Source organism: Podarcis raffonei, chromosome 14, assembly GCF_027172205.1.
Source record: "Podarcis raffonei isolate rPodRaf1 chromosome 14, rPodRaf1.pri, whole genome shotgun sequence".
Lineage (NCBI taxonomy): Eukaryota > Metazoa > Chordata > Lepidosauria > Squamata > Lacertidae > Podarcis > Podarcis raffonei.
Genome location: NC_070615.1, coordinates 575,153 through 601,024, shown reverse-complemented (window position 1 = coordinate 601,024; position 25,872 = coordinate 575,153). Strand labels below are relative to the sequence as shown.

General features: G+C 45.7%; 1 protein-coding gene across 4 annotated transcripts in view; it reads right to left on the bottom strand.

Annotated features, from left to right (window-relative positions):
* The window catches only part of ACSBG1 (acyl-CoA synthetase bubblegum family member 1), a 36,112-nt gene extending 14,212 nt beyond the window's left edge, over positions 1–21,900 (bottom strand). The window contains exons 1-5 of one of the 4 annotated variants that reach the window (XM_053364672.1): positions 21,667–21,900; positions 19,886–19,968; positions 16,201–16,418; positions 15,572–15,660; positions 13,919–14,039 (exon numbers count right to left, since the gene is read on the bottom strand). In XM_053364672.1, coding sequence (XP_053220647.1) covers positions 13,919–14,039; positions 15,572–15,660; positions 16,201–16,418; positions 19,886–19,968; positions 21,667–21,689 — 534 coding nt within the window. In that variant the 5' untranslated portion in view covers positions 21,690–21,900. The remainder of the gene's footprint in view (positions 1–13,918; positions 14,040–15,571; positions 15,661–16,200; positions 16,419–19,885; positions 19,969–21,666) is intronic. The other 3 variants (XM_053364673.1, XM_053364674.1, XM_053364676.1) reach the window with 3 other exon arrangements.
* Positions 21,901–25,872: the final 3,972 nt, after the last annotated feature.

Here is a 25,872-nt window from a genome sequence, read left to right as displayed (position 1 = left end):
GTCAACACCAACACTTTGAATTGTGCTCAGAAACGTCCTGGGAGCCAATGAAGGTCTTTCAAGACTGGTGTTATGTGGTCTCGGTGGCCGCCCCCAGTCACTAGTCTAGCTGCCGCATTCTGCAATAGTTGTAGTTTCCGGGTCACCTTCAAAGGTAGCCCCACGTAGAGTGCATTGCAGTAGTCCAAGCGGGAGATAACTAGAGCATGCACCACTCTGGCGAGGCAGTCCACGGGCAGGTAGGGTCTCAGCCTGCGTACCAGGTGGAGTTGGTAGACAGCTGCCCTGGACAGAGAATTGACCGGCGCCTCCATGGACAGCTGTGAGTCCAAAATGACTCCCAGGCTGCGCACCTGGTCCTTCAGGGGCACAGTTACCCCATTCAAGACCAGGGAGTCCTCCACACCCACCCGCCCCCTGTCCCCCAAAAACAGTACTTCTGTCTTGTCAGGATTCAACCTCAATCCATTAGCCACCATCTATCCTCCAATCGCCTCCAGGCACTCACACAGGACCTTCACCGCCTTCACTGGTTCTGATTTGAAAGAGAGGTAGAGCTGGGTATCATCTGCATATTGATGGACACCCAGTCCAAACCCCCTGATGATCTCTCCCAGTGGCTTCATATAGATGTTAAAAAGCATGGGGGAGAGGACGGAACCCTGAGGCACCCCACAAGTGAGGGCCCAGGGGTCTGAACACTCTCTATCTCTCTATAGATTTATTGCAGCCATTGGCCCATATCGAAAACAATACATCAAAATTTATCCATAAACAATACAATTTAAACAGTTCCAAGTTAAAACACCCATATAAAACCAATTTTACTTCAGTTAAGTAAACACTATACACAATAAGCTCCCTCTATGTAAACCGCAATTCAAATCCATCGGATTTTGGGGGGTATGCGTCTTAGTTCTGGCACTTATTGATGGTTCTTAAGTTTAGCTAAGCTGTCAGAGTCATACAGTGATCCATTTCTCCTCTTTTGAAATAAAACATTAATCAGGTATCTAGCGACTGCAAGGGATCTACTTGTATCTTCGTCATTTAATAAGTATATTATTTGGGCTTCCTGAGGTCCGTCAGCAATTCTCGATAAATATGGGGCCAGAAACTTGGACCGTGAAGCCGAATAAAATGGACAACAGAAGATTATATGATATAACGATTCTATAGATCCACTTTTACAGTCACAGAGGAGTGAGATCTGTCCGTTGGAGAGTCTGTTACCCAACACGTTTGATGGGAAAATATAGAATCTAGCCTTTATAAAGGCATACCTGTGCGTCACCACAGATAAGGTAATTAAATAAGATGGAAGTTTCGTTGGTGGTGTTAAGCCAAGGTTTATCGGCGAACAGGTGCCACCACCTGTCGCAATATTAAATTGTAAATCCATCTCCTCTAATTTGTGAGTTATAATTCTCTTGGCAGAAATTAAATCCAATTTTAATAGTTCAGATGGAGATAGTCCTAGGGACACAAGTTTCCCATGTATTATTTTTGCCCAGGGGCTAGGGAAGTCATCTCTCCAGAGACACTGTATCAAGTGGAGATTTGGAAGTTTATGCCATAATGCCAACCAGTAACAGAGGATGCATTTCCATAATGTGGTTTCTAGAGATGTAACATTTAGTTCCAGTCGTATAGCAGTATTGCTTACACACCTGGGTAATTTTAGCAACCTTCTTAGAAGCTGGTTTTGGATTACCTCCAAATGGGTTAGATTAACAAAGGACCCCCATATTGGGATTGCATATGCTATTGTTGCAATCACCTTTGCCTTGAAAACTTTTAACACTGATGGAATATGGAAAGCCCCATCTGAAAAGAAAAAACGCAGTAACGCAAAGGAAAGGGCTTTAGCTCTGTTTAATACATATGCAAGATGGACCTTCCAGCCCATGTTGTGTTGGAGAAGGACTCCCAAGTACTGAAATTTAAAGACTTGGTCAATAGCTTTTCCGTCTATTCTCCAATTATAGGTTTTTCGACTCTTGGTGAAAATTAGGACTTTGGACTTAACATGGTTAATTGTAAGAAAATTTTATTTGCAGTAAACATCGAAAATTTTTAATGCCCTCCTAAGGCCAACTCTTGAGAAGGATAGGATCACTGCGTCGTCTGCATAGAGTAGAAGGGGGCAACGATATTGGGCAAGACGGGGGGCGTGGATCGTTTCTTGAGAATCTATCAGAGGCGCCCTCATATCACTTATAAATAGATTAAAAAGGGTCGGAGCAAGGATACATCCTTGACGAACACCTCTATTGATAGTTACTGAATTTGAGAGGTCGCCAGCCGGAGTGATTCTCACCCTAGCAGCTGATCCGTCATGCAATTTAGTTATTAGCCACAAAAGTCTTTTGTCTATTCCCCATCGGGCTAATTTCCCCCAAAGTAATCCTCTGGGGATGCTGTCAAAAGCGGTCTTTAAATCAATAAAGGCCGCACAAAGTTGGCCTCTATTTGGGGAGGAATATTTCCGGGCAAGGTGGTATAAAACTAAGACATGATCAACCGCTGACTGATTCGGTCTAAAACCAGCCTGTTCAGGCCCAATCAGGTTGTTCTCTTCGGCCCACTTAGTAAGCTTAGTTAACAAGAACCGTGCATATATTTTCCCAATTAATGACAATAAACTGATATTCCTGTAATTTCCCGGATCATCTGTCGAGCCCTTTTTATGAATTGGAACAATAATCGCATCCTTCCATATTCTTGGTACCTTCCCACTGTTGTTTACGGCATCAAAAGTAGCGGCCAGGATTTTCGCCCACCAGTCTGCATGAAGTTTTATAGCTTCCGCCGGGACTAGGTCAGGACCGGGGGCTTTTCCAATTTTAAGATTAGAAATGAGTCCGTGAATTTCTTCCAGGTCAGTGGGTGGCCAAAGAGGGAGCTGCTCATAAAATCCATCGATTGTATTAATATTAAGGTCTGGTAAGGCAAAATAGTTCCTTAGAAAGGATTCCCAAACTGGGGCCGGAATAACTGTTAAGGGGTATCTTTTAGATTTTCTGTTAACCAACAGCCAGAATTTTCGGGAATTACGGGTACTTGAGGCAGCTATAAGTGCTTGCCAGCGGTTCAGTTGCCATTCCTGTTTGGCCTTTTTTTGCACATATTTGTAAGCTGATTTTGCCTGATAGTACTCCTTGGGAAGCGCAGTCATCCCTGAGGATTTATAATCATTATAAATAGCACAGAGATGTTGTTTGGCTTGTTTACAATTACGGTTAAACCACAGTGCACCTGTCTTGAAGTGGGCCCAATTTGCCTGGTGGGTTGGGACAGTAAAGAATGACGTGAGGTCATTCAACAGATTGGCAAATAGATTAATAGTTTGATCGTGTTCATATGAGGTTATGCCAAGGGCTGAATAGGTTTGTATGATCTCCTGCTGAAAAAATTCGGAATATTTTTGAGCCTGCGTTACAGACCACTTTATACCCATCACTCGTAATGCCGTATTAATACCCTCTACCGGGTTTTCTGCGTTAGTATCTAATTGAGTTGGATGACTGTGCTTGTCCCCATGCCAGTCTAGGTCAAACGTAGCAGCAAGTGGAAGGTGGTCACTGAACTGAATATTGCCAATCTTAAAAGAGAGAGCTTTCGAAATCAGGTCACTCGAGGCTAAAAGGTAATCTAGTACACTGTTTGATTTTATACCTAGGTGGGTATACTCCCCCGGTATATCAGGAGGGCAGCAACCATTCAGGGATACTAGGTTTAAGCGAATAGCCATTTGGTAAAGAAGTACTCCAGCCTCGTTTACTTTAGAGTCTTTTGAGGCTCTCCCTAAGGCATGTCTCAAATCATAATTGTCAAGGCATGGAGCAGTCCACCATTTAGCTTTAGTTAAATCGACCCAATTTGCTGCTATACGTGCGTTAAAGTCACCACCAATTAAGGATTGGCTATTGGAATATTTGACTCGGCATGATACTAGATGATCTTCTAATATTTCCCATCTATCATGCAGTTCAAGGGACGAACCCCCTGGCGGGAGATAGACATTGGAGATTAACAGTGATACTTTCCCCCCCGACATCAACCCGGATAAAGCATAAGGGGGAGCAGTCAAAACTAATGAAAATTTGAAATGCAGCTTCAGTGAGATACCAATTACTAGACCACCTTTCGGCCGTCCTCCTTTCTGGGAGGGGCAAGCTGGAAGGGATAGTAGGTCGAATCCGTTTATGACAATTTCACCCTCCTCCCAAGTTTCTTGCAATAGAATGACATGAAATGAGTTGATATACGACTGGAATTCTGGTCACATTTTTTCCTACACCAGCCAGCGATGTTCCAACAGAGGATCGATATTGGTGGTTTTCTGGGTTGTCCGGCTAACCGTCATTTAAATTCTTGTGGGGGGCTCTTATACGGCAAGGACGCTCCCTTAAAGAAGTCCGTTATTTTCCTTTGCTGAAAGTTGTCATCCTGGTGTGGTGAGTCTTTTGCTCTGGTGCGCGCTGGTTGTGGTGAGTCTTTTGCTCTAGTGCGAGCCGGTTGTGGCACGATCAAATCGCGAGGGCCAGAATTTTTGGGGGGCAGAAGAGAGTTAACATCCTGGTGAGTAGAGATAATATTTGGTGTTTTTAGCTGTCGGGCCCAACTAGGCTCTGAAGAGGCTCCTACCAAGTCCGCTGGAGCCGTCCTCTTTGGGGATCTAACCGATACACTTGTGATCATTTGATTTATATGTCCTGCTGGGTCTTCAATCCACTCTGTGGTGACTCTCGACACTGTAGTGTCTTCCTCACGTAATTGTTGGATTTTTGGTGGAGAAGCCTGACTTGGAGTGGCCACTACCGTCTCGGGTCGTGGATGGTCTTCGATGTATGTTGATTCCAAGTCCGGCATGGAGGGGTGAAGGGACAACGATTTATCCAGGGGAGTGTTATCCTGAGTTCCATTCTTTGATCGGTTAATCACGGAGGGAACAGATAAGTCTATTAGAAGCAGGGATGAGTTACCAGTGTGAAGGGGAGGAGAAGAGTCTGCCTCCAGCAGTGAGACCTTCCCATCCAATGCAGAAGGCACCTTATATGCTGGGTATTGGGGAATTGTTGTTTCCACCTCCATGGGGCATGGCACCGCTAAATTAGAGTGAGTATTATTCGTAGGAACTCCATTGCAGGCGATACTTAGGAGCTGAAGTTTAAGTAAGTCCAGCCTATTTATAATTTCTTGTTGTTCCATCGCTGGTAACTCTCCAAAGGAGGCGATAAGCTCTCTTTCCTCCTGGGGTGTCAAAGAGTTACTGGCACAATCGTAGTGTTTAGTTGTAGGAGTGGAGGTACTATGGGACTGGCCCAGACATGGGGTGCACAGCTCAGCCCTCTTTTGTGGTTCAGGACGGGAAGGTTGTACCGTCTCCTTGATTAATCCCTCCGATAGGAGGGGTCTAATTATGGAATCCATGAAAACTCTCGTTGGAAAAAGGCCAAGACTATTCAAAAACACTTTTTGCTTAATAATAAGAGAGGGGATTTTTGCAGAGTGGAAAGCCAGCATCATTCTCTGATATCTGTTCTGGCGGACTAAGGGAAGCACAGCACAAAGATCTATTTGTGATGTCTCGAGTTTTAGAAGCCATCTGAGGTGCTCTTTAGCCCCATGTAGCGTTGCCCAACTTGGGTCCCTTTCCCGGAAGGTTAGGGAAATCTTCCTTGGATGTAGAGTCAGGGATTGGCGATTCAGTGAAGGGTTGAGATTGTATTTGCAGTTCTTCATACGATCAGTGTTTGGTGGAGCTTTCTGCCGGCACAATGGAACATCTACTGCCCCATCTTGGGCTGTCTGTACCGGCTGGTCATCCAGTTTTTGCTGAAGGCTATGCAGCTGAGAGGATAGGCCGTCAATTCTCTTAAATATACAGTTTAGAGTTCTAATTATTAGATGGAGTTGCTCGCATCCTGTGCAGTCCGCAGATTCGGCTACCAACACCTCCTTCGGATAGGGACCATCCCCATTTGTGTTACCATTAGCGTTTCCAATTTGTAGCGTCTCAGGGGCCTCATCTTTTGATGTTGTTTCAAGGGCAGTTAGAGGATCGAAACGATTTTGAATTGCTATTGAGTAGGTACATTCCTCGGGGCCTCTCCCTCCTTTAGGTGAACCCTTCCTTGATTGCTTAGGCCTCGGAGAGGATAATGCCTCGTCAGAGTCTCTTGGGCGTTTTCCATGGCCCATAAATCAATTTTGCAGGGGAACCGTCGTGGGCACTGTGCTGGGGAGCTCCTTAAATCCTTTAGTCTTCCTCACAAGAATACTACCACTTCCAGGAGAGTGGTGCCATAAAATTACTCACAGTAAGGCAGCCAGTTCAAGCCTCTTCCTTCCCCTCTTCCTTGTTCCTAGGATTTTTGAGACAGCCCAGTTCCAGCAGTCGGGCAAACTTCACTTCGCACTATGCAGTAAGCTAAAAGCTAGAAGGAAAGAGCTGGTCGACAGGGCAGAGGATTTATGCCCAGGAGAACCTTTCACTTATCTCTCCCAATTAGGGAGGCGGCGGCAGCCGTGGCAGCGAGTCCGGGGCGTCGGAGCAACCCAGATAAAAAACAAAGATAACACAAGTGGAGAGATATTAAAAGACAGCCAGCACAGCCAGCAGATCATTAAAACTCTCGGATAAAAACAAGGGAGGATAAAAGCCGCTTAAAACCACTTAAAACTTTGATAAGGGTAAGCGAAATTACTTGGTAACTACCTTCGTTGCCACCACCACTTTCTGAACATGGCCCAGGAGGAAAGAGCGGAACCACTGTATAACAGTGCCCCCAGCTCCCAGCCCCTCTAGACGGTCAAGAAGGATGTTATGGTTGATTGTATCAAAGGCCGCTGAGAGATCCAGCAGAACTAGGAAACAGCTCTCACCTTTGTCCCTAGCCCGCCGGAGATCATCAACCAGCGCGACCAAGGCAGTTTCAGTCCCATGAAGAGGCCTGAATCCCAATTGGAAGGGATCCAAATGGTCCGCATCCTCCAGGTGTGCCTGGAGTTGTTCAGCAACCACCCGCTCAATCACCTTGCCCAAGAATGGAAGATTTGAGACTGGGCGATAGTTGGCCATACTGGCCGGGTCTAAAGATGGTTTTTTAAGAAGTGGTTTAATGACCGCCTCTTTCAGCGGATCTGGGAATGTTCCCTCACAGAGGGAAGCATTCACCACCCCGCAGAGCCCATCGCCCAGCCCTTCCCGGCTTGCTTTTATTAGCCAGGATGGGCAAGGATCAAGGAGACAGGTGGTTGGTTTCACGCATCCGAGCAGCCTGTCCACATCCTCGGGGGTAACGGATTGAAATTGATTCCATACAACTTTACCAGACAGGGCTCAAGCACTCTCCCGCCCCAGCCCTGCTCCCACAGTGGTGTCTAGCTCCTTCCGAATATCATAGAATCATAGAGTTGGAAGAGACCACAAGGGCCATCAAGTCCAACCCCCTGCCAAGCAGGAAACACCATCAGAGCACTCCTGACATATGGTTGTCAAGCCTCTGCTTAAAGACCTCCAAAGAAGGAGACTCCACCACACTCCTTGGCAGCAAATTCCACTGTCGAACAGCTCTTACTGTCAGGAAGTTCTTCCTAATGTTTAGGTGGAATCTTCTTTCTTGTAGTTTGGATCCATTGCTCCGTGTCCGCTTCTCTGGAGCAGCAGAAAACAACCTTTCTCCCTCCTCTATGTGACATCCTTTTATATATTTGAACATGGCTATCATATCACCCCTTAACCTCCTTTTCTCCAGGCTAAACATGCCCAGCTCCCTTAGCCGTTCCTCATAAGGCATCGTTTCCAGGCCTTTGACCATTTTGGTTGCCCTCCTCTGGACACGTTCCAGTTTGTCAGTGTCCTTCTTGAACTGTGGCGCCCAGAACTGGACACAGTACTCCAGGTGAGGTCTGACCAGAGCAGAATACAGTGGCACTATTACTTCCCTTGATCTAGATGCTATACTCCTATTGATGCAGCCCAGAATTGCATTGGCTTTTTTAGCTGCCGCGTCACACTGTTGGCTCATGTCAAGTTTGTGGTCAACCAAGACTCCTAGATCCTTTTCACATGTACTGCTCTCAAGCCAGGTGTCTCCCATCTTGTATTTGTGCCTCTCATTTTTTTTGCCCAAGTGCAATACTTTACATTTTTCCCTGTTAAAATTCATCTTGTTTGTTTTGCCCAGTTCTCCAATCTGTCAAGGTCGTTTTGAAGTGTGATCCTGTCCTCTGGGGTGTTAGCCACCCCTCCCAGTTTGGTGTCATCTGCAAATTTGATCAGGATGCCCTTGAGTCCATCATCCAAGTCGTTGATAAAGATGTTGAATAAGACCGGGCCCAAGACAGAACCCTGTGGCACCCCACTAGTCACTCTTCTCCAGGATGAAGAGGAACCATTGATGAGCACCCTTTGGGTTCGGTCAGTCAGCCAGTTACAAATCCACTGAGTGGTAGCAAAGTCAAGACCGCATTTTACCAGCTTCTTTACAAGAATATCATGGGGCACCTTGTCAAATGCCTTGCTGAAATCAAGGTAGGCTACATCCACTGCGTTCCCTTCATCTACCAGGCTTGTAATTCTGTCAAAAAACAAGATCAGGTTAGTCTGACATGACTTATTTTTCAGAAATCCATGCTGACTATTGGTGATCACAGCATTCCTTTCTAGGTGCTCACAGACTGTTTGCTTAATGATCTGCTCCAGAATCTTCCCTGGTATTGATGTCAGACTGACTGGGCGGTAATTATTTGGGTCCTCTCTTTTCCCCTTTTTGAAAATAGGGACAACATTTGCCCTCCTCCAGTCTGCCGGGACTTCGCCTGTTCTCCAGGAATTCTCAAAGATGACTGCCAGTGGTTCTGAGATCACATCTGCCAGTTCTTTTAATACTCTTGGATGCATTTCATCTGGCCCTGGAGACTTGAATACATCTAGACTAGCCAAGTATTCTTGTACTATCTCCTTAGTTATTCTGGGCTGTGTTTCCTCTGCTGAATCATTTGCTCCAAATTCTTCAGGTCGGGCATTGTTTTCTTTATCGGAGAAGACTAAGGCAAAGAAGGCATTGAGGAGTTCAGCCCTTTCTGTGTCCCCTGTTTGCATTTCACCATCTTCTCCTCTGAGTGACCCCACTGTTTCTTTGTTCTTCCTTTTGCTACGAACATACCCATAAAAGCCTTTTTTGTTGCGTTTAACCTCTCTAGCAAGCCTGAGTTCATTCTGTGCTTTAGCTTTTCTGACTTTGTGTCTACACGTGCTGGCTATTTGTTTGAATTCCTCTTTGGTGGTTTCCCCCCTTTTCCATTTTTTGTACACATCCTTTTTTAATCTTAACTCAGTTAAAAGTTCTTTAGATAACCACCTTGGCTTCTTTAGGCACCTTCCATGTTTCCGCCTCATTGGTATTGCCTGAAGTTGTGCTTTTACTATCTCCCTCTTAACAAACTCCCAGCCATCGTGAACTCCCTTTCCTTTTAGTATTACTCTCCATGGGATCTCACCCAGCACTTCCCTAAGTTTTATGAAGTCGGCTTTCTTAAAGTCAAGAAATTGAGTCCTAGTATGCTTGGCTGCTCCTTTCCGCTGTATAGTAAACTTCAGAAGAGCATGATCACTCGCGCCTAATGATCCTTCCACTTCTACCCCACTAACCAGGTCATCAACATTGGTTAGGACCAGATCTAAAATGGCTGTTACTCTTGTTGCTTCTCCCACTTTCTGGACAATGAAGTTGTCTGCAAGGCCAGTGAGGAATCTGTTTGACCTTTTGCTCTTGGCTGAGTTTGACATCCAACAAATCTGTTCCAGGAAGGCATCATCTATGTCCTCTGTTTGGCTTGGGGATCCATAGTAAACTCCCACAATGAGGTCACTGTTATTCTTCTCTCCCTTAATTTTGACCCAAATGCTCTCACTTTGGCTTTGAGGTTCTAAATCTTGGATCTCTTCACAGGTATACACATCCCTGACATATAACGCCACTCCTCCTACTTTCTTGTCTGGTCTGTTTCTCTGAAATAGATTGTATCCCTCCATTATTACATTCCAATCGTGGGACTTATCCCACCAGGTTTCAGTGATGCCTATTATGTCATATTTAGTTTGCTGTACCAAGAGCTTAAGTTCATCTTGTTTATTTCACATGCTTTGTGCATTAGTGTACAGACATTGAAGTCCATTAATCATTCCCCCATGTCTCTTATTTAAGGATTTTTTTTCCCCACCACTAGGTCTGCGTGCTGTTTGCTCCATTTGGTCTATGACATTTAGATGATCATCTTCATCAATTGATAGACTCCTACCTTCAGGAGCACTGTCTCCCTCCCCCACATTAGTCAGTTTAAAGCCCTCCTGATGAGGTTTCTGAGATTTTTGGCAAAAACATTCCTCCCAACTGTTGTGAGGTGCAGCCCATCGCTTGCCAGAAGTCCATCTTCAAGAAACTGCAGTCCGTGATCTAAGAATCCAAACCGTTCCTGTTTACACCATTTGCGAAGCCAGCTGTTCACTTCCACTATTTTTCGCTCTCTTCCTGGGCCACGTCGTTCAACTGGGAGGACAGATGAGATGACAATTTGTGCATTTAATTGCTTCAATTTCCTGCCCAGAGCCTCGTAGTCTCTTTTGATCTTCTGGAAGCTATTGCTTGCAGTGTCATTGGTTCCCACATGAACCAAGAGGAAGGGGTATTTGTCAGTGGGTTTTATGATTCCTTGGAGTTGTTCAGTTACATCTTGGATCTTAGCCCCGGGGAGACAGCACGCTTCCCGAGACATCTTGTCAGGCCCACAGATCACTGCTTCTGTTCCCCTCAGTAGGGAATCTCCTATCACCACTACACGCCTCCTCTTAGGTTTGGTCAGGGTTGTCCGTTCCAAGGTCGCCTGCACATTCCCTGAGGACTGACTTTGCTGCTCGCCTTCATATACCTGATCGACTGTAATGAGGGAGAGATCCTCAAATGGAGTCTGCTCTTCGTCTTCCATTCTAGGGGAGAGGACCTCAAAGCGATTGTGTATTTCTAAACAATCAGAGCGAACCCTGGGCCTCCTACTTCTTTGCGTCACGTTTCTCCATATATCTGGCTCCTGTGTTGGTGAACTAGCCTCCTTCTCAGGGGAGTCCCCTGTCTCCTCCTTGGTGGAGACGGTGTGCTCTGTTGCTTCCAAGAAGAGCTCCAGCTCTCTAATTCTTTGGAGCGTAGCTACACGTTCCTCCAGTTGCTGGACTTTGCCTTTTAAGAGGGCAATCAACATGCAATTGCTGCAGGTAAAGCTGCCTGCAACCTTTGGCAAGATGGCAAACATTTCGCAGGAACCGCAGGCGACTGCAGCTGTTCCCTCACCCTCCATCTTGAGAATGTGTCTTTATGAGTGACTTTATCTGCAAAAAAATTTGCAAAATCGTTGCAGGAGATCTTGGGGTCTTTACAAGGCCCCGGTGGTAAAGGTGGTTCCGTTAAATTGCGGACCACCTGAAAGAGTCTCCTGCTACTATCTTCTGCAGATGCAATAGAGGCGGTGAAGAAAGTCTTCTTTGCCGTTGCTATCGCCACTTGGTAGGCTCGACGTTGAGCTCTAACCTGTGTCTGGTCAGATTCGGAATGAGTTTTCTGCCACCGACGCTCTAGCCGTCTCAGCGATTGTTTCATCACCCTCAGCTCCGAAGAAAACCATGGGGCTGTCCGGGCTCCATGCAATTGGAGAGCGCGCTTCAGAGCCAGACAGTCGATAGCCCTGGTTAACTCCGCATTCCAGCGGGCCACCAGGGAATCAGCTGAAAGGCCATCAACATGGGATATAGCATCCCCTGCCACTCTCTGGAAACCATTTTGATCCATTAAGTGGCGGGGGCGGACCATTCGAATTGGTCCCACCTCCCTGCAGAGGGGAAGGGTCGCGGAGAAGTCCAGTTGCACCAGGAAGTTATCTGACCATGGCACTTCTTTTGTTTCACTTTTACTTAGTGTCAGATCACCCACTTCACTAGAGGTGAACACCAGGTCTAAGGCATGTCCGTGGCTATGAGTTGGACCAAACTTATTCAGGGACAGCCCCATGGAGGCCATGCTTTCCACGAAGTCCCGAGCGGCCCCTTGTAAGGTCGTGTCGGCATGGATGTTAAAATCCCCTAGGACAACCAAACTAGGTGCCTCCAGGAGAACATGGGCCACTACCTGAAGTAACTTAGGCAGGGAATCCTTGGTGCAGTGGGGAGGTCGGTACACCAAAAGGAATCCTGTACTGCCCCTATTGCCCAACTTCCAGAACATGCACTCAGAGAACTGGGTCTTCCCAGTAGGACGCCTGATGCAAGCTAGTGACTTCCTAAAAATCACTGCAACCCCCCCTCCCCACCCACATGACCTGGGTTGTTGTGCGTAAGAGAAACCTGGTGGACAAGCAAAAGCTAAGACAGGCCCATCTGCTTCATCCAACCAAGTCTCTGTTACACATGCCAGGTCAAGTCCTCCATCCACGATCAAGTCATGGATGGCAGTGGTTTTATTCATCATTGACCTGGCATTACACAGCAACACCTTCAGGTCATGTGGGTTTCCCTTGTTGATTCCAGTATCCATCCGGTCAAGACCAGACCCGGAGGCAGGGATAGTCTTCAAACAACGACTAAACCTGCCTCCTCGGTAATGACATGGTCTGGTCTTAGTGTAACTCCTCCTCCTGCCCATGATCACCGAGATCGGATGTCCCAGTGCTCCCCCCCCCCCCCGTGGAACTTGCCCCAGCCATTGTGTTGGCTGGGGCCCCACTCCCAGGCAGCCCTGATCCCGCCCCTTAAAAACAAAAAGCAAACTATACAACAACCAATAAAACAACAAAAAACAAAAACAGAACAATTATACTAAAATTAATCCCCAACCAGTTATCCATCCCACCCACCCACCCCCAACAAAACAAAAAAGGAGAAAAAGAAAGAAAAATTTAAAATGCCACCGACTGCTTAAGGACATTTTAAAACACATTAACCACTTGGAACAGGGAAGCAATAGCAGAACAACTTCCCGCACTTCCCCAAAAGTTTGTTCCAAATGAGGGCCTGGGCCAGCTGGAAAATGCCCTGGAAGGGCGCAGGCCCTGCAGTCCTCCCCACAGCCGATGGTCCCCGCTGCGCCACTGGTCTCTCTGGGGCATCCTTTGCCCTCACTACTGTCCCCTTCAGGCTCCAGGGAGGGTCTCCTTGGGAGTCATGAGGACTCTCCAGCTCTCTCCCACCATTACCTGGCTGGACTCTATTTATTTACCGGTATTTCCTGGTGCTGTGCGTATACACAGTTGCATGCAAGTAAAATGTGAGTAAGTAGGGGGTGCTTGTATTTGGTTTAATTAATTCAACAAAATGGATGAACTTGATCCAGTGAGCCCAGCTTTTCAATGCCGCCCCTTGCCTCCCAGCACCCTGCCAAGTGATCCCACCCCAGGGGGCACTACCACCCACACAGCCTCCCCTTCGCCAGCACCAGTGCAAGGTCTGCTGATCTGGGGAGTGTCCTCCTCATCTGCAGCTGCTCAGGCTGATGGAATACAACCCAACTCAGTGAGGCCTGACTCTGCTCTTCAGGCCTTCCCAGAAAACAAGGCCCTCCTGCAGACAGATCAGAGCGCTGCTCCACCTGGCCCAGTATTGTCTTCCCTGGCTGGCAGCAGCTCTTTGGCAGAAGGTTATTTCTTAGCACCTGCTATCTAATCCTGTTAACTGGGGGTGGCAGGGATTGAACCTGAGACCTTCTGCATGCAGAGCAGGTGCTTCACCCCAGAGCAAGGTCCTTCTCCAGCTGCAACCAGCCTTGCCTTTCAGCCCCCAGTCGATTCCTCTGGGAATGGGTTAGCTTTCTAGCACAAACTTTCTTGTGCAGGTCAGTAAAAAGAAGAAGAAGCTGGAGTCTCTTACTTGCGTGATTTTGTCCAGTTGTTTCTGGTTTTCAACCACAATGATATTAGCTCGGCAGTCCTGAGCAATGTAGTGGCAGACCTCAGGAGAACTGGTTGTGTAGATCCCTGTCACAATGCCGCTGGAAGGGGAGGGAAAGACACTTTTAAAAATGAAAGCTTTGCTTCCTGGCAATGTTGTGTGCACCTCAATCTCCGAGAGAGGTTCTAGGGGTTCCTGCACTTTCCTTGCAACAAAGGTCAGCAGAGACGGTGGTGTCTTTAGGACCTATGGTTTTATTTACACCCATACACAAACTGAGCATGGGATGGAGGCAGTCACAGCATTAACCCTCCAGCAGATGTCACTTCCCCATTAGGTTGCCAGGGAAGTGCCCCCCCCCGCCAGCCGGGGGTCCAGTGCTGAGCAGAGATGCCTCTGTCTCTCTAGCTTCCAGCATCAGCTTCTAGCCACACTGGTAATCTGGCAGGTTATTCCAAGTCCAGATAGGAAATTTGACCATCCTTGCAAGGGCTTAGGTAACACCATGGTACTCCAAGGCTCCTTCCTCACCCTGCCAGAATTACTCATAAGGCTGGGGAATCTGTGGCTCAGGAGGTCGGAGGATGCCGACGGAAACTGGTGTGGAAATTGACAATGTTTACTCATTCGTCCTGTGTCCAGAATGGAAATCAGTCTGATGCATATGGACTGTATTTACTGTTATTGTTGCTTTCAGTCCACAAATCAACACATAATGGATGATATACACCCATTGTCATTGTGTTTCTTTCACACTGAAACTAACGGTATGGAATATCACATAATAATAACAATGCAGCTAATTGCACAAAATTCCACCACAGTGGACAGCAAGCCCAATGATGTAATTTTTGTTGGAAACTAAACAGCAGTGTAATGGAAACAGTGCAAGTAACACTGGAAATTGGAGTCTTCTACCCTGACCTCTTGGGATGCGGGTGGCACTGTGGGTTAAACCACAGAGCCTAGGGCTTGCCGATCGGAAGGTTGGCGGTTCGAATCCCCGCAACGGGGTGAGCTCCCGTTGCTCAGTCCCTGCTCCTGCCAACCTAGCAGTTCGAAAGCACCTCAAAGTGCAAGTAGATAAATAGGTACTGCTCTGGCGGGAAGGTAAACGGCATTTCCGTGTGCTGCTCTGGTTCGCCAGAAGTGGCTTAGTCATGCTGGCCACATGACCCAGAAGCTGTACGCCGGCTCCCTCGGCCAATAAAATGAGATGAGCGCCGCAACCCCAGAGTCGGCCACGACTGGACCTAATGGTCAGGGGTCCCTTACCCTGACCTCTGGACCACCCAGGTGTTGCCGGACTCTGACCCCTGCCATTGGCTAGGCTGATGAGTGTTGGGTCCAACAACATCTGGAAGGCCACAAGCTCCACATCGCTGGCTTTACAGTATAGAATGTGTTCCCCAGGATATAGTCTTGCAAAAGCTAAGCACATGTGCTCAGGGTTCCAAGCTGGAAGAAAGGTGAGCTATCAACATAAGAAAAGAGTAAAAAAAATAAAATGAAATACTGGTGAGGTGGTGACATAATGGAATAAATGGTGATTCCTTTTGTTTCTGATCTTGCAAAGCAAGGTTGGCTGAACAGTGCCTGAAATAAGTCCTGTATGCCTCCTCCAAAGCTTACCCAGCAAAAACAGCTCCCACGGCTGAAATGAACCATTCTGTGGAATTGAACCCAAGTATCGCTACACTGTGGAATCGCTCAAGGCCAAGCTGGAGAGAGAAAGAGAGAAGATAAAGCACAATTTTTTTGCAAAAGAAATAGGAGTCTGAATGCTGCCTGAGGTCAATAGGTGGGAAGTTCCAGCATGCAGGTGCTGCTGCACTAAAAGATCAGTTTCCAGCACATGTGGAACTGGTATTATGTGGCACCTACAATAGTGCCAGTTCTGCAGATTGAAGCAGTCTTGTAAGGCCATCTTGTAGGTCAGCTGGTCCCAAGTTGCTAGGGCTTGAAACACTAATAGAAACACTATGAGCTTGGCCCACTGGCACATCAGTAACCCCCCCCCCCCGAGACACAGACAGCTTCTGGACCAGACATCTCTCAGGCTTGCTCTCGACGTTGGGGCTGTTGGTCCTCCTGCCAGGAACCTGCCCACCCTCCTAGAATGCTCGTCTGTTCTTATTGGGTGGCCTTATTGTTCACACCTCTCCTTAAGCTTTAAAAATTACTCTGAAAAGCAACCACACAAGAGCCACACCCCAAAGGACAGCATTTTGGATCTCCCACTTCAGGCCCCCCAAGTTTACCTTCAGGAAGCTTTTAGCTGCTTTGCGAGAATAGTTGTAATACTCAGCAAAGGTGATCTTTTCCCATTCCCCATCCTTCTTGCTGACCATTGCATTGAGAGACCCATATTTCTCTAAGGATTCTTGAAACATCTGATGAACAGTTATGGGAGCTTGCAGACATGTGGGGTCTATCCTCAGCTTAACCAGCCCATCAGCAGACGTGGTCCAGAGAGGCACTGGGGAACAGGCAGAGAAATAGAAGACTGCTGCAGCATCCATGCATCTCCATGCAGACAATGAAATATTCTCTTGTGTTTTGCAGGAGCGGGGCCAGTCTGTATGATGCCCTGGGTCCCATCCAGATCTTGGGCTCTTGGGCCCAGGGAGGACTGGAATCTCATGGAGGAGGTTGCTGGACTGGTCAGACAGGTTTCTTTGTAAGGCTAAGTGACCTTAGGGGGCCACCTAAGGGTCTTCATCAGCATATTAAAAAACCCGAGCTCAGTTGTAAGAGCTAACTGCCCTCCAGGCTATTGGGTGGCCTTTACTCCCACCCCCACTAGCTGCTTGGGAGGAGAACTGTGGGTAGAGTGGGGGAAGAGAGCTGAGCTGGAAGCAGGCAGAGGCAGATCTAGGCCAGTTCAGTTGCACAGGGCAGGGAGCCTTGCAGGCACTGCAGCAGGTGCCACAACTATGGTGTCCAATGGAAGGCGAGAGGTGGGGGGCACCAGAGGTTGGCATCGCACAGGGGGCCACTGAAATCTGAGTTGCCAAGGTCTGCCACTGAATCCGGAGACCCAGAACCCTGCTTGTTCTGTGCTACTTCTCAAGCTGAGACTAATGGAGAAGCAACATCTGTTGGGGCGTTAATGCTGTGAGCCCCTCCATCTTAGGCTCAGGTTCTATATGTGTGCAACTAAAACCACACATCCTCAAGACACCACCGTCTCCAAGGAAACGGAGCCCTGGAATCCCTGAAGTTTCTCCATGCTTAGCGATTGAGGCGGCACATAACAATTTTCTCATTAATGATGTCTCAGTGCTTGCCACCCATTCTACAGGCAGCTTATTCTGCTATAGAGAAAGTGGGATTTGGCATTTAGATGCAATTCCTCACTGTCAAGATTTTTAAAGGAATAAAAACTACAAAAGCTTGGAGCGCTAAGAAGGTAAGAGCTCTGCTGAGTAAGTCTAAATATCCATTAGGGTCCAATGTCCTGCCCCTCCCCCCAGTAGCCAACCAGTTGCCAGCAGGAAGCCCAGGCTTGAAGGCAATAGTCCTCACTTCTTGTTAATGTTTACCCCTGCTGCCTGATATTCAGAGGTATACTGTATTTGTACATGGAGGTTCCATTCTTATCATAGCTAATAAGAGCCCAAGATTCAGACCAAAGGTCCATCTAGTTCAGGGCCCTGTTTCACACAGAGGCCAACCCAACACCAGGAGTGAGGTAGCAAATTCAGAAGTGTGGAGTCCTTCACAATAGTCACAGCCATGACCCTTCTAAGATTGTGCAACCTTCTAAGATGATACAATAATCTTATATAATAATAATAATAATAATAATAATAATAATAATAATAATAATAAATTCATTAGAATGATCCTTGCTACATGTTGCCTTTCACCAAGATCTGCTATTTGCTGTGCACATACTGGGCAAAGGACGCAGGCTGCTCCAACATCACTTTCAGAGTGACCTAAGTCGTATTTTCCTGGAAGTTCCACTGCATGTCACAGAACTTGCTGCATCCCATTGTCTGGAAATGGAGGCACTGAATGTTTTCGGAGTTCCTGAATGGTCAACTTTGGAGCATGCAGTGGCTAAACAGCTCCCCTCCTATGTTGGTGGGGTGACTCCAGGGCCCTGGAGACTGGGATATTGCAGAGACCCCACTGCAGAAAGAGCAAAAGGTCTTCAGCCCCCACCCCCAACCCAGGACCAAGGCCCGATGCCCAAAAGTGCAACGCATAAGGAGGAGCCTCTCTCCTGCAGCTGCAACTCAGATGCATCACTGCCTCCAAACGAGGAGGTGCTACAGAGCCATGTGTTTTATTTCATGGCTGTGCTAGAGTGCGACAAAGTGAAGGGATCCAGAAAGTGGCAGGGAGGGAGGACTTGGATCCATGGAGGGGAGACAGACATTTGGTAAGCATGGAGGTAGAGGGTTTGGCAGTCAGAATAGGACAAGGCTTAGCCCAACAACAACACACTTAGTTCTCAAGTAGCCCCCAGAGCAGCACTTGTTTCTAACCCATGGAGGGGTGGGGGAAGTGCTACTCGACTCTTACTTCAGCCAGGAGGCGGGAAGGAAAGAAAGTTTGAGAGTCCCTTTTGGAATGTGCTGCATCCTCAGCTGAGAGAAAAACTAAGGCGAAGATCATTTTGCCACCAAGGGATGGAAAGGGAGAACAAATCCCCCAAAGAAAGGCAGAGGGAAAGTTTGCATTTTTCCAGGGAAGGAAAGTCAGGGAGGAAGGCAGCAGAGGATTTGAAAGGGATTGGAAACTCTTTGGTGGAGCTACTCTGGATTGCCACTGCCACACAACGAGGCTCATTCAAAACGGGGCCTCTGTATCCCTGAGCTAGACATTCCTGAGGGTCCCTCTTGTTTGGAATTGTTGAAGGTGCAAAACCCGTTTGTTTGTTTTCCCACCAAGTGGGAGATACAATATTTGAATGCTCTTCCATATAAGAACTTCCTGAAGCCAGGACAAAGGATCTGGCCTTGTCCTCTCATTGCTGTGCCACGTTTCTACGTGCACAAAGTCATTCATGTGGGACAGCGGTGAGGAACATGCAGCCCAGTGGCACACTTTATCCTCAGTATATACCTTTTTTGTGTGCATTATTTGGTGGGAAAACTGCATTGCAAAATTAAACAAAGTGCAAATTTCAAAGGATGGCTGGGTTTCTGTGAGAATACTGTTTGGGGAAGTAGAAATAGTTTTGCCTTTCAATGCAGACTGATTCAAACTGCCCCCCCTTAGGGAACCCAATGCTGGATCAGACAGGATTTTGGTCTGATCCAAGAGAACTCTTCTCACCACTGAGGAAGTTGCTGCACACAAAGGAGGAACAGACACAGTGGGCAAGCCCTTCTGAGTCCCAGAAGCAAGGAAGCCCCTTTTTAAAGCTGGCTCTGTTCAACAATGGCAAAATGCTCCCATAGCAAGAAATGGCAGAGTGCCATCGAAACCCTGCACAAAGTTGTTGAGGAACAGAAAAGCCATTTTGGTCCCCACAAAAGCTCCTTTATTCTGCAGACACCGACAACTAGTTCATTTTTGGCTTTGTCCTGATTATGCTTTGAGCAAGAGAGGTCGCAGACCACAAGAGGGGAAAGGAGCCGCATTTGAAACTCTGTGCGCACAGCAGGGAGAGGTATGAAACTCAGGTTAACAGTATAAAAAGTTACCACGGACAAATCCAGAAGGCTCCCATCCAACTTATGTGGGAGAAAGTGCCGGTGCACTCAGGAGGCGGCTTGGGTTGCGCTGCAGGCACAGGAATAGGATGCGTTTGCTGCGCTTTAGCAGTTGCTCTCCCCCCACGCTTACCTGCAGCAAAGATGGGTGCTACACCTGGAGCAGGTTAACTGGCCTCTTGTGCGTCCTCCTCCACTCTCCCCTTTCACAGAAGGCCCAATTAGGCAATTATGGACTACATTGTGGGTATCCCCTTTCCTGACATATGCTTACCTGAGGAATCTTCTTGCCCTGTTCCAGAATTTTTCCAGTTTTTCTGTGCTTCTGACAAATTCCTGAAGAAGGGGGAAGAAAGTCTGTAGGCAGAGTTTTGCATGGACTCAGAAGAAGCACATCACCAAAAGAAAAAAGGAGATAGATTTGCATAAAATGTGGTTAAAAAGGAATGTTTTCACCTGGTGACTAAGAACATGTAGTGAAGGCGCCAGGTGAGCCTCCCTGGGGAGAGCATTCCACAACTGAGGAGACACCACAAAAAAGGCCCTTTCTCATGTTGCCACCCTCCAGATTTCTCAAGGAGGCAGCACACAAAGAAGGGCCTCAGAGGTTCATAGGGAGAGAGGCAGTCCTTGAGGTATGGTGGTCCTGAGCTGCATAATAATTTCAGTCTTATTCATTGTTCAGGTAAGCCCAGGGTGGCTAGCCCTGCTCATTAACCCCCACCCCCTGAGCCAACTTTGAGAGGTGGGCAGGACAGTGACCTGGTTTGGGAGAAGTTGGGAACCGCAAGGGGTGTTGCAAGCTCTATGCCCAGCAAAGCACCCTGCATTTGGTTGGCAGAGCTGCTTTCTGAGTGGGGATTAGCTGCATGATTGAGTTCCCCATGGGGAACTGGGCCCCACAGCCAACCCCACAGCCAATCCAGCTATGCCTTGCCTTGCCGCACTCCCAATTTCACACATCAGACACCATTATTTTTCTCCAGGTCTTTGGCTCTTAATTATCCTTGAGTGGGTGGGATGTTCTAATCCTGCCTTTTAAAAACAGAACTGTCTTTTAGATTTCTTTCTTTTATGACAGTTTCAACATATGTGTTTGTTTATATGTTGTAAGTTGCTTTGAATTACCTTGGTTAAAAAAACCAAACAACAAATAAATAATAATAGTAACAACAACAACATCATAATGGTGTCTAGTATAGAAAATCAGTGCAAATTATGTTGTTGTTGTTGTTGTTGTTGTTGTTACTATTATTATTTATTTGTTGTTTGGTTTTTTACTCCCATAACAGCAATTTTTGCTGCTTTGTGTACATGTATGTGGTTTGCAGAATACCTTGCGATTTTACAAAACTTTTCCGGTTCCCTGCCTGCCCCTTTCTGCATGCATTCTTATGACTTGGCTTCACTCCCAACTGAGCAGCACTTGTTTCCATGTCGGAATGCAAATTGCTACTTTCCCCACTTCATTCTCTCCTGTTCTATTTTCTCCATTTACTGGTTTCAGGTGTGGGGTTTTTTTTTAGGGGGGGGATAGTATCACATCTATGTACTAACATACATAGTATGCTAATATTAGAAGGTTCAGCAACTTAAAATTATTGCTTGCTTGTTGTTGTTGTTAAAAAACAACAACAAGGTGCAAAGTAGCTATTTTTTGAAGGACAAAAGTTCTCTTTCCCAAGTCAATGTCAGCAAATGAGAAACGGTGCGCAAACTTTCATGTCCTTCCATTGACAAAGAATTCCTTGTTTGGTTATCCTTGTTACCAGTTTTAAATGAGCAACCCATAGCCTGTTGATTTACAGGGAGCGTTCGCTGAAATCTACAACATTTACTACTTGTTGTCATGGAATGAGAGAGAACACTCATTTAATTTCTTACAAGAGCAGAATCAGGTCCATGCTCTCAGAATGCACAGAAAACCAACCTTCCTCATGTTCACTCAAATGCAAGCCCCACTGTGTTCAGTAGGACTCTAGCTGGTAAGTTTGCATTGGACTGCAGCCACCATTTCTTAGGAAAGAATTATCGAATTTACAAAAATTACTTTACCTGATTCCATTGCTTTCGGTCATTCTCTCTCCGCTTATTGTTTTATCCTTGATGGGAGTTGGGGGAGAGGTGCCACTTCTTTGGCAGACGAATGCTGGCTTCAAATATGCTAAGAGTTTTGTATGGCCAGGCAGAAATAAGCTGATACGACTTAGGAAACCAAGAGCAAATGGTCACTTTCTTAGTCAAAGACGTAATGCAATAGGAGGAGACTCAGAGTTCCTAGGAGCCATTTCTCACTGACCATGCTAAAAAATGTATCAATGCTTGGATGGTGTTCAACAGTTACAACTTTCCTTTGCCTTTCTTTAATATCCATGAGAAGAATGTCAATGAGACTGCTGCTTTTTAAGATGCAAATTCTCTCTCTCTCTCGCTCCCCCTTCTAATCTTTAGTTCAAATTATTCCAGTTCTCTTATTTGAATATTATATTTTGTAGGATAGTGGTTCTCTTTCTATAGGACAGAACTGGAACTCAGTCACTGACTTGGGGGAAAGGGTGTTGAAATTTTAAGGCATTTCTGCAACAGACCGACAGAAAGATGGAATGTGGGGCACACATCATTCAAAACCCAGATTCATACTGCTTAATCTCAGCATGGGAGAGTCTGCAGCTATTGTGCAAAATTCGTGAAATGAAGTCCTCCAGCTCTTAAACAACAGCAACATATATGTTTGTTCAGATTAGGGGTGGCTAACATAGCTTCTAAGAGTCCATGAGGCAGCTTACTGCTCACAATATACTCGTCACAAACTCTTTCTCCAAGTGTGGAGCCTCTGGACGGATCAGCAGGCTTGGGAGAACTCCAAGATTTGGAGGAGGAGAAAAACTTAAGGAGGGGTGCAAAACAGAAGGGCTGATCTGGCTAAGTGTGCAGCAGACAAGTGAGGGAAACAAAAGACGGGGGGGGGGAGGCAGAATAGAGTATTGTGGGAAAGGGCATGGCAGGCTGGTTGGCAGGAATACTGAACAGGGGAACTTCACATTGCAATGTTTTGTTGCAAGCCATGTGTGTGTGTTGTGTGTGAGTCAGAAAAGTTTTCTCGTATTGGAAACCATGCTTGGTGTCGTCCCCCCCCCCCCATTTCCCTATACTGTTCTGCTGTCCAATGATTTCATATCATAGAATTGTAGAGTTCATAACCACTTAGAGCTTTTATTTACATTTAAGCACTATGCAAATTAAATAAATAACCTAAAATGACTAAATAAAGTGTGTGCAATGAAGGGGGAAAATATCACTTTTTAATATTAAAAAAATGCACAAAATTTCACTGTAACAGTAACAATTCCCAATATAATTTCAATATAATATCAGAGAATGTGTTTGTTTGTTTTTAAAGTTTACCACATGATTGCCAGCTCTCTAACTATACCAAATGCTAAGCAAGCCAGTATAACACCTGCGAGGAGACAGTTGCATGGTGAGGGTGCCACAAGCACAAGCCCCAAGATCTGAGGCAGCCAGTCTCTCATTGGCCAATGCAGCAAAGAGACCCATGTGAGGCATCCCATGGAGAGGCGGATGCAGACACATCTTGTGCAAATCAAAGGTTCAGCAAAAGAGGAGCAGGTTTTTCTTTCTTTTTTTTATTTCTTTTCAAATTTTTGTATATGAAATTTTACAATTTAGTATTCAACACATTTATCATATAAAAGAGAAAAAAAGAAAACGAAACCCCTCCATCCTGTGACTTCCCTCAACTTCCCCTTCTGATTCTTTAAATATTTGCTACTTCTGCTTAATTTTTATCTTATTTTTATGATCTTTTAGCTAAATGCTCTTATGTTCTTATCATTTTTATACCAAATTTCTTTCAAATTACATCTTACACTTAATTAATTTCCATGTTGTTGTTTCTTAACCTTTACACTTGTTTTCTTAGTTGTAAGTGTTTCCTCAAATCCTGCTAGTGAGTCCATTTCTTTACAATATTTCTGTAGATAGAACATGAAGGGTTCCCAATCTTTTTTTTAAGTCTTCATTATCATTGTCTTCCCGTGAGTTTTGTTTTTCCAGCGTATTCCATAAGTTTGACTTGCCATTCTTCTTTCGTCGGTATCTTGTCCTTTTTCCATTTTTGAGCTAGTAGAATCCTAGCTGCCACTGCAGAATACATAAACAACTTCTTCCGCTCTTTTGGCAATTCCTGTCCAATTCCACCACATCTGTGGCGAAGCTGCATGCTCCGCTACCGGGGGTGGAGAGCAGGCGGGAGCGTGACTGGCGCCCTCAGGGGGCGGGACGCGTATCCTGAGGGCGTGGTACGCCTCCTGCAAGGGCGTGGCACGTGTTCTGGGGGTGTGGTGTGCCATCTGTGGGGGTGTGGCGCCCGGTGCACACAGGGTACACAGCGTGTGTCCGGGGGGGCGCCGTGATGGCACCCTACCAGAATAGTGGTGCCGGGGGCGGTTCACTTCCTCCGATCCCCCGTCCCTCCACCAGTGCACCACATGTGATAAAACATACCTTCTTTCTCTTTACACTTCCAGCACTTATTGGAGCTTGTTCTATACATTTTTACAAGTTTAACAGAAGTCATATACCATCAATACATCATTTTCATATAGTTCTCTTTCAAAGTTATACAGTCAGTAAATTTTAAATCCAATTGCCATAATTTTTCCCAATCTTCCATTTGTATGTTATGTCCTAAATGTTGTGCCCATTTAATCATTACACATTTAACCTCTTCATCTTTGGTTTCCCATTCTAGCAATAAATTATACATCTTCAGTAATTTGGTATTGTCATCTATAATTTCTCTTTGAAATCTAGATAAAGTATAACTGAATCCTTTCTTTTTATCTTCTTTAAATACCTCATTTACTTGGAAATACAGTGGTACCTTTGGTTACATACGCTTCAGGTTACATATGCTTCAGGTTACACACTCCGCTAACCTAGAAATAGTGTTTCAGGTTAAGAACTTTGCTTCAGGATAAGAACAGAAATTGGGCTCCGGCAGCGCGGCGGCAGCAGGAGGCCCCATTAGCTAAAGTGGTGCTTCACGTTAAGAACAGTTTCAGGTTAAGAACGGACCTCTGGAACGAATTACCGTATCTTTTGCTCTATAAGACTCACTTTTTCCCTCCTAAAAAGTAAGGGGAAATGTGTGTGCGTCTTATGGAGCGAATGCAGGCTGTGCAGCTATCCCAGAAGCCAGAACAGCAAGAGGGATCGCTGCTTTCGCTGCGCAGCGATCCCTCTTGTTGTTCTGGCTTCTGAAATTCAGATTTATTTATTTTTCTTATTTCCCTCCTCCAAAAACTAGGTGCGTCTTATGGTCTGGTGCGTCTTATAGAACGAAAAATACGGTAAGTATTTAACCCGAGGTACCACTGTATTGCAACCAGTCATTGACATGTTCTCAAATCTCTTCACAATCTTTCAATTTTAATTTCCCTTCTATTTCTGGTAAGCCATTTTTCTTTCCTATTTATTTTTTTAATTGATGTTGCTTCTCTTGGTGACAACCACCACGGGGTCTTTTGTTCTAATAAATCTTTATATCTTTCCCAGACTTTTAGAAGTGATCTCCTAATTATATGATTGTAAAATTCTTTATACACTTTCCCTTTGTCATACCACAAATACGCATGCCACCCAAATCTGTTATGTCTTTCGAAGTCTAACAGATCTGTATTTTCTAATTTAATCCAGTCCCAGATCCAAGCAATTCAAGCAGCTTCGTAATATAAATTAAAATCTGTAAGAGAGAAACCTCCTCTATTTTTGATATCCGTAAGTAATTTATATTTTATACTTGGTTTCTTTCCTTTCCAGATAAATTTTGTAATATCTCTTTGCCATTTCTTGAAGCATGCTGCATTACTTATAACCGGTACTGACTGAAATAAAAATAACATTTTTGGCAATACGTTCATCTTGATCACTGCAATTCTTCCTAACAATGATAAATTCATTCTCCCCCATATTTCTAAATTCCTTTTTATTTCATCCCAATTTTTTTCATAATTGTCTTTAATAATGTTAATGTTTTTGGTTGTCAACCAAATTCCTAAATATTTTGCTTTTTTATGGATCTCTATTTCTATATTCTGCTGTAGTTCTTTTTTATCCTTTTCTGATAGATTTTTCACCAACAGCTTTGTCTTATTTTTATTCAACTTAAAACCTGTTACTTGCCCAAATTTCTGTATTTTTTCTAAAACTTTTGGAAGAGAATTATTAGGGTCCTCA